General features: G+C 46.9%; 1 protein-coding gene across 1 annotated transcript in view; it reads right to left on the reverse strand.

Moving 5' to 3' along the window:
* Positions 1-5495, reverse strand: part of SYT9 (synaptotagmin 9) — a 220544-nt gene extending 215049 nt beyond the window's left edge. Inside the window, exon 1 of the mRNA XM_062196570.1 lies at positions 5347-5495. Coding sequence (XP_062052554.1) covers positions 5347-5491 — 145 coding nt within the window. The 5' untranslated portion in view covers positions 5492-5495. The remainder of the gene's footprint in view (positions 1-5346) is intronic.
* Between the last annotated feature and the right edge of the window lie 5356 nt (positions 5496-10851).

Genomic DNA, 10851 nt, shown 5'->3' on the forward strand with positions numbered 1-10851 from the left:
TTGTCCTTTACCTGATGGCCTTGAAAGTTGTCTTCCCTATGTGACTTTTGATCAAAATAAAAAGATGCAGGGCTTCTAGATCAGAAGGACCACCTGAAGTTAATGTTGTCTGAAATGAGCGTCTTGATTCTCCTGAGGTAGAACTGGAAGCCTTTCATACATTGGAACTCTACCTGGCTTTGAACCAACTCCAGAATAAAAAACAGCTGCCTCTTCTGAACACACCACTGTGCTACTGCTGTAGAATTCAAGAGCTTGCATGAGGGAATTCACTGTAAAAGGGGTGAGAGGGAGAAAGACGGAGGGAAGAGGAAAGAGGGAGGGAGGGAGGGAGAGAGAGGAGAGGGGAGGGAGGGAGAGAGAGAGAAAGGGAGAGAAAGAGAGAGAAAGGGGGGGGGGAGAAAGTGGTCTTCCACCTAGCTGCAAACTATAATCAACTGATGAACTTAAAAACACCCTGATACAAGCCCTTCACCCAGAAATTATGATGTAATCAGTCCAGAATACAGCCCGGTCATTGAGAGCTTTTGGTTTGTTTCATTTTGTTTGCTTGTTAGAGTTCTCTAGTATTTCCATTGGGCAGCCAAAAGGAAAAACCACTGGTCCAGAGAAAGCTATACTTGACTGCAGTAATTTTAACTTGAAGAGAGGCATCACTGAAGATGAGTCCTAAGGTTCGCTTTACACCCTGAAATGGTGAACATTTTCTAGCCCTGGGTGCAGACACTGAGAGCATGCAGAAATATCTGCAGAATATAAAGTTGGAACATGAGCGTAGAAATTTCTATCCTGGATTACAGAATTCATAGCCAAAACACCAAGCAGAATCTTATAACTAGAGATTTTAACCTACTTGGGGATTGAATCTATTACACAAGCACAGAATAGAGAAAGTAGGTCTAAGGGTGGCTCTTATGAAAAATACCTAGGAAATGTTTATTGACAATAACTCCTCAATTCTTAATACATGTGGTATAACTGCCTAACAAGCTACTTTGACTTAGACCCAATTCTTTTCTTTTTTCTTCAAATGGAATCTATGGCCTTGGGCTAGTTCGCTGCAGTTCAGACAGTCTACTCATATATATCCATTACTTTTAGCCATGTTTCTCAAACGTTAATGCGCCTATGCCTCACCCAAGATTTGGAATTTGCAGACTCACATGCGGTAGGTCTGGGGCGAGCCTGAGAATCTGCATGTCTAACAACCTCTCTGAGGCTGCTGCTGCTGCTGGTCTTAGAAGGCTGTTAAGAGGACTAAGTGAAATGACCTACATACAGTGCCTAGCACAGACACACTCGGCACCCCACAGAAGAAAAGGCCTACAAGGAAAATGATAAAACATGTTTAAAACCTAGAAGTTCTATGATCCAATCATCCCTTCTTTTTCAGCTGGAAATAGTGGGTCCAGAGAAGTTATCTCCTAATAGCCAAGGGTATATAATGTAAACAAGGGATAAGAGTAATTCTTTTTGACTGTAAAAAGTATAATCAAGATCCATGAGGAGAAGTTTAAGAGAGCTTTTAATTCCCCACAAAGGAAAAACCTTCCCCAAATAAGTGCTGTTCTATAACCAATTAGCTCTCTTGATAGTTAAGTATCCAATTACAAAAGAGGAGTTAAAGGAGATATTCAAGAGTGGATGTTGGACCTGGGGTTCAGACTCTGGGTGGGATCCCTGCACTCCATATCAGAGTGCCTAGGATTGAGTAGCAGCTCTGTTCCTAATCCCAGCTTCCTGTTAATGTGCACCTTAAGAGGCAGCAGTGATGGCTCAACTCTCACCCACGTAGGAGACCTGGGTTGCATTTCTACCTCCCAGCTCTGGCTGTTGCAGACTTTAGGGAATGGACTACCAGATGGAGGGATCTGTCTCTCTCACTCTTCCTCCCTCTTAAGTGTTAAAAAAATATATTATAAAATATATTATATCTTAAGTCACTGCTCAAGACATTTTGGCTAACAAGCTACCATACATTTAACACGTACAAAAAGTGAAAAACCAAACTGGTATCCCTCCCTACTCCACTCCTCTTCCTGAAACCTTGCTCTGCTCAGTAAATGGATTGCTGAGGTCAAAAAACCTTGCAATCATCCTTAACTCATCTTCCCTAATACTCCATGCCCCTTTCATCAATAAAAATGAGTGGATGTACCTTCAAATTCTGCCTATAAACCAATTACTTCTCACCACCTCCATTACAACGATCCTAGTTGAAGCCACAATCGCTCCTTTCTGGATTCTTGAAATAGCTTCCTATCAGGTTTCTGTCTTCATCTTTTCTCTTCTACAGTATTTTCTCAACACAGCATTCGGAGTGTTGCCATTTTGGGGCTCAATACCTTCTAATGGTTTTGTATCTTGTTCACAGGAAAAATCAAAGTCCTTATAATGGTTTACAAGACCCTACATGATCTTCCTTCTGCATCCTTGACTGTGTATTCCTTGCCACTCTCCATCATTTTCACTTGTGTCCAGCAACCCCTTACGTCAGGGTCTTGAGTCATATCAATGGTGCTCTGACCTTAGCACCTTCACACTTAGGCTCTCCTCTGCTTAAAAGGCTATTCTCTGTGATCTGCAAGTGTACCTGCCACACATGAAACAACATGAAGACACTCAACAGAGCACTCTAATTGCTCTCTATGGACAAGAGAGCTCGCACACAGTTTAAAGATCAGCAGTTTACTTTCCACAAGTTAGTATGGATGACAGACTGGCATTCCAGTTCCAGTTGCAACTTGGGCTCACTCTGAAAAACTGTACTTCCTGAAGTCCTCTGTTAACAGAGGACTGGTGCTACATTCTCCTTCAGGGAACTACAATCACCTAGGCAAATAATAACCCTTTTGGTGGATCAGATCCATTGATCTGTGATCCAGCCTTACCTTACTCTTGAAAAAATGAGCCAACATCCTAGAGGTAGTGACAGTTCTGCTGTCCACAGGGAATTTTATCTGCTTTTCTCCTTTGATAACCAAAGCCCTTAATGGATCTTGAGAAAACCTGGCTACCACTGGGTGGCCCTGGATGGAGAACGGACAGAGAGCTGCCATGTGCCATTCAGGTGGATTCCTTCACAGAAAAGGATGTCAGCCAATCCCAGGCCACTCTCTCTGGGAGCCATGCCCCAGACCTGCTGCACATGGTTGTTCTGGTTTGCACCACACAACAGCAGAGATTCCATTCACATAGTGTTGTGTGCTGCAGCATCTCCAGCCACTGAGCTTTCAGGGCTCAGAAAGTCGCCCCTGGCTTGGACAAACAGCTCCCGAGGAATGGAGATAAATGCACTTGATGCAAGAGTGAATGTGAGCAGGGCAGAGAGGAGGAAAATGAAGGCTATCTGGCTTGAGCTGAAGTGGCCTGCAGGGGAGGGTGCGCTTTGGAGGTCATCTTCAGCCTCTTTTCCTCTCACCTTGTACTGTGCAGTCCTCCACGCCCATCTCAGGAGCAGGCTACTTTCCCACACAAACCAAAGGGCCAGAGGGGCCTGCGGCTACCTCAGAACCCTGTGCCCTAGTTTGGAAAACACATACACACAGTGCTGCTTTTGGGAGCTTACGGAGCAGCTAGGCAGAGTCTCCTCTACAGCTATTTCTCAGATTTCCTCTCCCAGTGGCCTGCTTCGTGTCTCTCCCTCAAGGGTTGCCCAGGGCAGGGGCCGAGAACCTGAGTTCACACCCTGGGTTAAAAGGGGGCAGAGGCAGAAAACGGGCTCAAAGGATGCAGAGTTGCGAATCATGCAATTCAGGGCTAGTCCTCATCCATCATTTCTGATCAAGCCAAAGACCAGAGGTCACACAGGACACCAAGGAGCACCTCTGGCAGGGTCTCAGGCAAGCAAGCGAGGTGCTTCAGCTCCAACACTGGCTTTGCGGGAAGCCCAGCAAAGAATGGGCTCATTGCTGCTGCTTCAGGACACAGCTCCCCCACATCTTCTGTTTGTACGAGGAGGAGCCCCAATTCCCTCCTGGGGTCCACACACAGGCTGGACGGGAGACCTCCAAGGAAAGCCCCGCATCAGTGTTTCTTAACTTCTTCACTTTGAAAGAACACATTAGTGGCCGTTTCATAAGCTTCATTAGCACAACCACACGCAACGGGGAGCAATCTTTCTTCTTCAACAGGAGGGAGAAGCCTCAGAATAAGGAAAATCTGATTTAAACTTTCAACAGATGACCTCACCAAACACACCTATTTTGAATAAACTCTCAAGGGCACGCTATTTAAGTCAGACTCAGTGTGAATTTCTTTATGAATCAAATAATTCTCCAACTTGTCCCTTGGGTAAGTGGATTTTTTATGTAATAGACTGGATAAAATGAGGTAAATTGTAGCCGGATACTTTGCACAGTGACAGCTTACAGGAATATCAAGGGAAAGGCCATTTTCTCATCCCTTCTGTAACAGCCCATCCACAATATGCTTCCTCTAAAAGTACTTAGGCTGGGAGAACACTCGAGAAAAGCAATTCTCCAGGTGAGAAGCATTTCGAGCTCACATGTGAAAGGAGTCTGTCTTCTTCCACTAACCAGTAAGGGATGAGAAGGCCTGGGAGAAGCAGGGCCCAAGGGGAAAGCAATGGCTCCACTACAACGCCCTTCTGCAACCTTAATTGGTCCAATGCCAAAATAAATGAACTTTCCAAAGTTAGGAGCTCCATAACTTTCACCAGGGATAACTGCAGGTGCACAAGCCTTGACCTGGGCTGCGGCCGCTGGTCGAGACGGACGCCCAGGCTCAGGCCGCCTCCGCTCCTTGAGGCCAACAGAGCACATCTTCAGGCCCGGCTGCCTAGGACCCGTGGCTCCCTGTCCCCGACCTCAGGGCAGGTCTCCTCCTGCCCTTTTCACCCCAGACCAAGGAAAGGAACTAGACGCCGGGGAGGAGCAAGGACGAACAGCGCCTGGTGGGATTCGGCCACAGACGGGGGCGTCCCCAACTCCCAACTTGCCAGAGTTTCCTCCGGCCTCGTTCCCCGACTCTGCGCGCTCGGGAGGCCGTGGCGGCCTCTCCTTGCTCAAAGCCAAGAGCCCAGGGAGTGGAGCGCGTAGCTTGGCGCCCAGGAGCCGCCCCCAAGAGCCCGGGTGACGGGAGCGCAGGTGGCGGGCGTGGTCCCTCCAGCCCAGCCCCAGCTCACCCAGACTCGGCCTCCCGCAGCAGTCTCTGCCCGGGTCCCCGCCCGGTTCCAGCATCAGGCCAAGGCGCGCTGGTTCTGGTTCTATCGTCTGCTCGCTGACTGCCCCCCGCCCTCTCCCAGTCCGTGTCGCTCTCCTGCCTCAGGCCCCGGTGCGGCCCCAAGTGCCAGCCCAGGGCCCTTCCGTCGCGGCAGGCACTCACCTGGGTCGCGAAGCCGGGGTCTGGCACGGTCCCGCAGGTGGTAGATGAAATCCTGGCAACTGTCGTGCTCCAGGGCCCCACGGGCACAGAGCTCGGCCAGCAGCTGCAGCGCCTGGTGACAGAGCGCGTCCCTGGCCCCGGGCATCGCCCCCCCGCATCCTCGGACCGCGCCGGGCAGGCGGGCGCGGGAGACAGCCCTCCGCCTGCCAGGTCAGAGCCGCTACCTCCGGGCCGTCCGCGCTCGCCGCCGGGAACCAGCCAAGAAGCGGCGGGAGCCCCAGCCCCAGCCCCAGCCCGCCCGGCCTCCCACCGGTTGCATGCAGCTCTTCGCCAGCCGGTCGGTCGGGCTTTCTCTCTCTCCCGCCCGGCCCCTCTGTCCCTCCCCCGGCTCTCAGGAGAGGCGGCGCCGCACAGCCCCGCGCGCTCCGCCCGCCACTCGCGGCCGCCGAGGGGCGGGGCCGGCTCGGGGGTGCGCGCCGCCGGGTGGGATCTGGGCCGCTCCGCTCCGGCGCCAGCCCGGGAGCGGGGGGCGCTCGCCGGCTCCTGGCGGAGCACGGGACTGGGCTCCGACCCTAGCGCGGAGAGCGGCCGCGCCCAGGCTCGGAGCGTACGAGCGGGTGCGCGCCACCCCGGCCCTGCGCCCTGAAGCCAGCCAAGCACTCCCGCCCCTATGCCGCGTGTGTCCGAGACGCGGTCTCGGGTGCTTGGCGCGAAGGCTGTAAACCTGACCACGCCCGTCAGATGCGGAGAACCCAGACCCTGCCTCGAACTTGGAAAGCTTCGTCGGGATGTAAACCGTGGGCCTCGAGGTGCCAGACTCCCCGGTGCGGGGTTTGGAGCGAAGATGCGCCAACAAAGGAAGGATTTTCCAAGCGCAGGCCCCTTTTGACTGCTGTGATGTTTTGGAGAAAGCGGAGGCAGTCAGATTAGAACTAAGGTCAAATAAATAAATGACTTCTGGAGAAGACGGGGAGGCTTACCTGGAGCTCCATGGGTCCGGACTAGTGGTTTTCTAAGCAACTGAGTGGAAACCAGGGGTTTGCAAACGAATCTCCAGCACCCCAGGAAGAGTATCACAGAATGTTAGGTGTTCCGAAGGGACCACAGGGCACCTCCCACTTCCCCATCTCTTCAGCCTTTTAGGCAACAAGCCCAGAAAGAACCACGAAGTACTGAATTCTTTCGTGTGTACGTGTCTGCAAGGCAGTGTGCCACAATCCTTTTAGATACCTAATGTCATTTAAGTCTCTGGATAGCCCAACAAAGTCTGGATAATTCTTATTCCTATTTTACCAAAGGAAAACCAGGTATTCAGAAAGGTGTCACTTTTCCAAGTTTACAGGTAGTAAGGGGAGTAAGTTGATTTTCTTCCTTTTTCTTTACTTCTCTTTCTTGCTTTTTTTTTTTTTTTTTTGTAGTGCCCAGGTGCTGCTCTAGAACAATTAAAGTGGAATCTCTACAACTGGCAACTATCCCTCTTAGCCATAAGCTTGTGCTGCCTCTAGGGGCACCTGATAGCCAACCACTTTGTGCAGCGAGAGAATTTGGGATCTCATGGAGTGTTCCTTCACCCAACAGGCAAGCTTTGAAATCCCGCTGTGAACGATGCTAGGGGCTTACATGGGAATAGCAGAGAAAATGCAGTGTTCCTAAGGTCAGGATAATTCCGAAGTGTCGTGAAAAGACAGGTAGATGCTCCGCTAGAGGAAAACTAGAGGGAGAAGAAACCAGCTGGGAGGGAGCTTGGCGAAGAGGTTGAGCAGATGCTGCTCCTTGCAAGAAGGGAACACTGAGAGAAGGGGGAAAAGGTCCTACAATGGTGGAAGAGGCACCAGTGAGAGAGTTATGCTAGGGCCAGCACAGTAATGGTGGCGTTAAAGCATGGAGAAGTACAGTTCTATGCCACCACTAATGCTGAGAGGAACTGAAAGTGCCGAGTTCAGTGTGGCAATGGCTTCCATAAACCAGCTAAGATCTGATGAAGGCCTAGCCTGGGTCAAAGGCTGATTGCCAGAAACATCCAAATTTGTAAAACACTTCCAGTATTGCCTATGGGGCTGGCATTGTGGTGCAGGGGATGAAGCCCATACTGGAGTGCTGACTCAAGCCCCAGCTGCCCTGCTTCTGATCCAGTTACCTGCTAATATCCCTGTAAAGGCAGCAGAGGATGGCTGAAGTATTTGGGTCCCTGTCATGTATGAGGGAGACCAGAATAGAGTTCCTGGCTCCTGGATTTGGCCTGGCCCAGCCCTGGTTGTTGCAGCCATTTGGGGAGTGAACCAGCAGGGGGGAAGATCTCTTTCTCTCCATCTCTGTCACGTGGCCTTTTTTTTTTTTTAAAGTATTAATTGACTAGATTGCAACCAATGGAACGAGGAAGAAACAAAAGACAGAAGTTTGAAAAGATGACCTGGGTCATATGTGATGAGACTTTGATAACAATTAGAAATGCAAGCCCAGAGTTTGGGAGAGAGGGGAGACTGATGATCTGAATAGAAGGGCAGAAATTGAGTTGCCACAGTGAATGGACTGCTCCAAGATGGAAGGGCTGGAGAAATGGGAGCGTAGTTTGGCAGTTACAATGTGGTTTAACAAGTTGGAGATTGCAAAGGAGCAATCGGAAAAGAAGGAAAAATGGATTGAGGGGAGAAATGGGGTCCAGGGAGGAGTGTTAGAAGAATGATCAGCAACAACAACTTTAAAACAGACTTTAAAGAAAAAAAAATAGCAAATGTCCTTTGGATGTAGCAGGAAGTTTTTCTCTCAAGATTTAGAGAGTTCAGTTACTATGCAACCAGTCTTATGCAAATTAACATTTTTGTACCTAGGGTTTCTAGGCAGATGACACTAGTATGTGCATCATTGGATTGTTACAAACATTAGATAAGGTGATACATTTATCATTTGTGAATGAAGGTGAAATTAAGACTTTTCATAGAAAACAGAAACTGAAAGAATTTGTTGCCACTCATCCTGCCCTGCAAAAGATGCTTAAAGATGTCTTACACACAGAAACACAGAAACATGGTCACCAATATGAAAGAAGGTAAAGGAAGGAAACCTCACAGCAAAAGATCACAGGAAGCTCAATTTCTCTTTGACATAGAATTAAACTCTGATGCTCTGTTAAAGCAATGTGTTAAAGTAATCTATTATGTTCTCTTGATGTCTGTTAAATTCTAATTGTTCAAAAACAGCTGAATTTGTATTAAGAGCTATGGGTTATTTAAATATGTGCTTTTTTCAAAAATTTGAATAATCACCTTGTAACAATGATCAAATTTGGTCTATGTTATGTCATGATTTTAAGAAATCTTATTTCAACCAGATATTTTGGATTTTGAGCCTTCTTGGCATTCTTGACAGGCATTCAAAAAATCAAAGTTTCAAACAATCTGGTCTCTAAAATTTCCAGTAAATCCTGGACTTTGGTTTTTCCAGTTTGGGCCCAACTGAAAAAATCGAAGGACCTATGTCTCTCATCTTATAGAGACACCAACTAATCAGTCTATTTGGAGTATATTAGAAGTACTGTCAAGATGTGATGTGGTACCAGACTTTAAGTTTCTATAATGGAAAATGCTATTAATACAAATGTTTGAGAATTAAAAAGTCTAATGATCTTGTGTTACTAGACATGATAGTTATCTTAATGAGAAAGCCCCAGAGGCTTAAAGGGTTAAATACTTGTAAAATCCTACAGGTGCTTTCAAAAATACTGTGAAGTAAGCAAGTGCCTCTTGTTGGTTGATGAGTTTATAATTTTAAACATGGCGACTTAAAGTCTTTTGTCATCCACAGTTATATATGATCTGCTGCTCATAAAACTAAAGCGTTGTTGGTTCTGTGTTTAGCTGTCCTCCTATAGGTTCCTATGGACTTTTTCCAGCCACTTTTATTGTATTCAGTACTTTGGGATGGCTCTGTAAACAGATGAAGCCAATAATGTATTAACAGTACCAACTGAGAGAAAGTATGGTTAACTGAGGTTACTAAAAAGAAAAAGCAATTCAAATCAATTGGCAATCTACAAAAAGAGTTAAAGATTTTAAAAGCTATTATTAAAATTGCTATATTGGTCTATTATGCTATATTATATGTGTGTACATATTGTATGTCCACATGGGGAAATTTTATTAAGAGTTTTATTTTAAATGGCTTATAGATAAGATTGTCCATAAATTTAAGCTGCTAAAATCAATCAAAGATACATTTTAATTTGTGGGACCTGAATCTGTGTATCATATGTTTTAGACTTGTTGGTAGAAAGAAACTAAAAACATTTTAGATGGTTGTGCTTAAGTTTACTGGCTAAACAAACTACACCATGTTAGATATTCAAGAGGTGTTTTCAAATACATGATTCTTAAAATTTATAGAAGGCATTGGACCTTCTGGTAAATGTTTTATTAAGTTGTTATCTAATGGTTGAAACGGTTTGCTAAGTATTCATGTGATATTGCTATTGTCAGCAAGCGATCTAGGACTTGCTCCCTCATTTCTCTATTCTAAGCCCAACTTGTTCTTTCATTTCTCTATTCTCTTCAAGGTAGGAAACTAATTCTATTATGAAGGAATCTGTAGGATGCACAATTTAATCTTTAGACCTTATAAAAGAGATGGCTAACATTTTTCTGCAATAGCATAGCCAAAATAAGAACTTAAATAATAATCTCATAGCTAGATTCACTTCGCCATCAGCGAAGTATACAGTAAGTAGAAAAAACCTCCCTTTCAGACCAAAGGGAAAGAAAGTTTTAAAGTGAGAATATAATTTTCCTCATGGGCATTGTCTACCTTAGAAAAACTACTACAGAACATGCCTGTGACTATAGACTTGTAGTTCAGGCCACCGAAGATTAGAGATGGGACTTGGGCACTCCCTTGACTTGCATCCTCTGGTCTGCTTTAACACAAACCAGGAGGAAAAGATAGCTTGGCATCAGAAGCAATGGGTGGCAGGCCTATTAATGGCTGATCTGTACAGTGATCTGCCCTCAAGGAGACCCAACAGGCCAGTCCACTGCAGTGGCTTTCAATGTGGTAAGCCTGGGCTTCAGCAGAAGTCAGCTTGTGAAGAGCCCTGGCAGCTCTGCCAAGAGTTGGATCACTGGAAATGGACCTGGCCTGGAGTCGAAGGATGCCCAGGTCAGAGCCACAGATCTTATTGGCTCTAAGCTGAAAAGCCCTTCACTCAGCCCAACTTCCAAAGTGACCACTGCAGCTGAGGGTATGGTCAAGTAGGGTCAGCAACATTGAAGGCAGAACTGTCAATTTCTTGTTAGAGATGCCACCTGCCTTTACCTGGCCAGCTCTCCTCCCAGGCCAGCCAAGTAATGAAAGTCAACAGAGTGCCTTCCCCTAGGAGGTTCACACCTCCCTTAGGATATACCCTATGTGAAGAGATAGATAGGTCTGGGCCTCTGAATTTACAAGGCCTAAAGCCCACCAGATTATTATCAAGCCCCTTCTATCAGGTTCTATTTGCCTCTCAATCAGAAAACT

Source organism: Lepus europaeus, chromosome 7, assembly GCF_033115175.1.
Source record: "Lepus europaeus isolate LE1 chromosome 7, mLepTim1.pri, whole genome shotgun sequence".
NCBI lineage: Eukaryota > Metazoa > Chordata > Mammalia > Lagomorpha > Leporidae > Lepus > Lepus europaeus.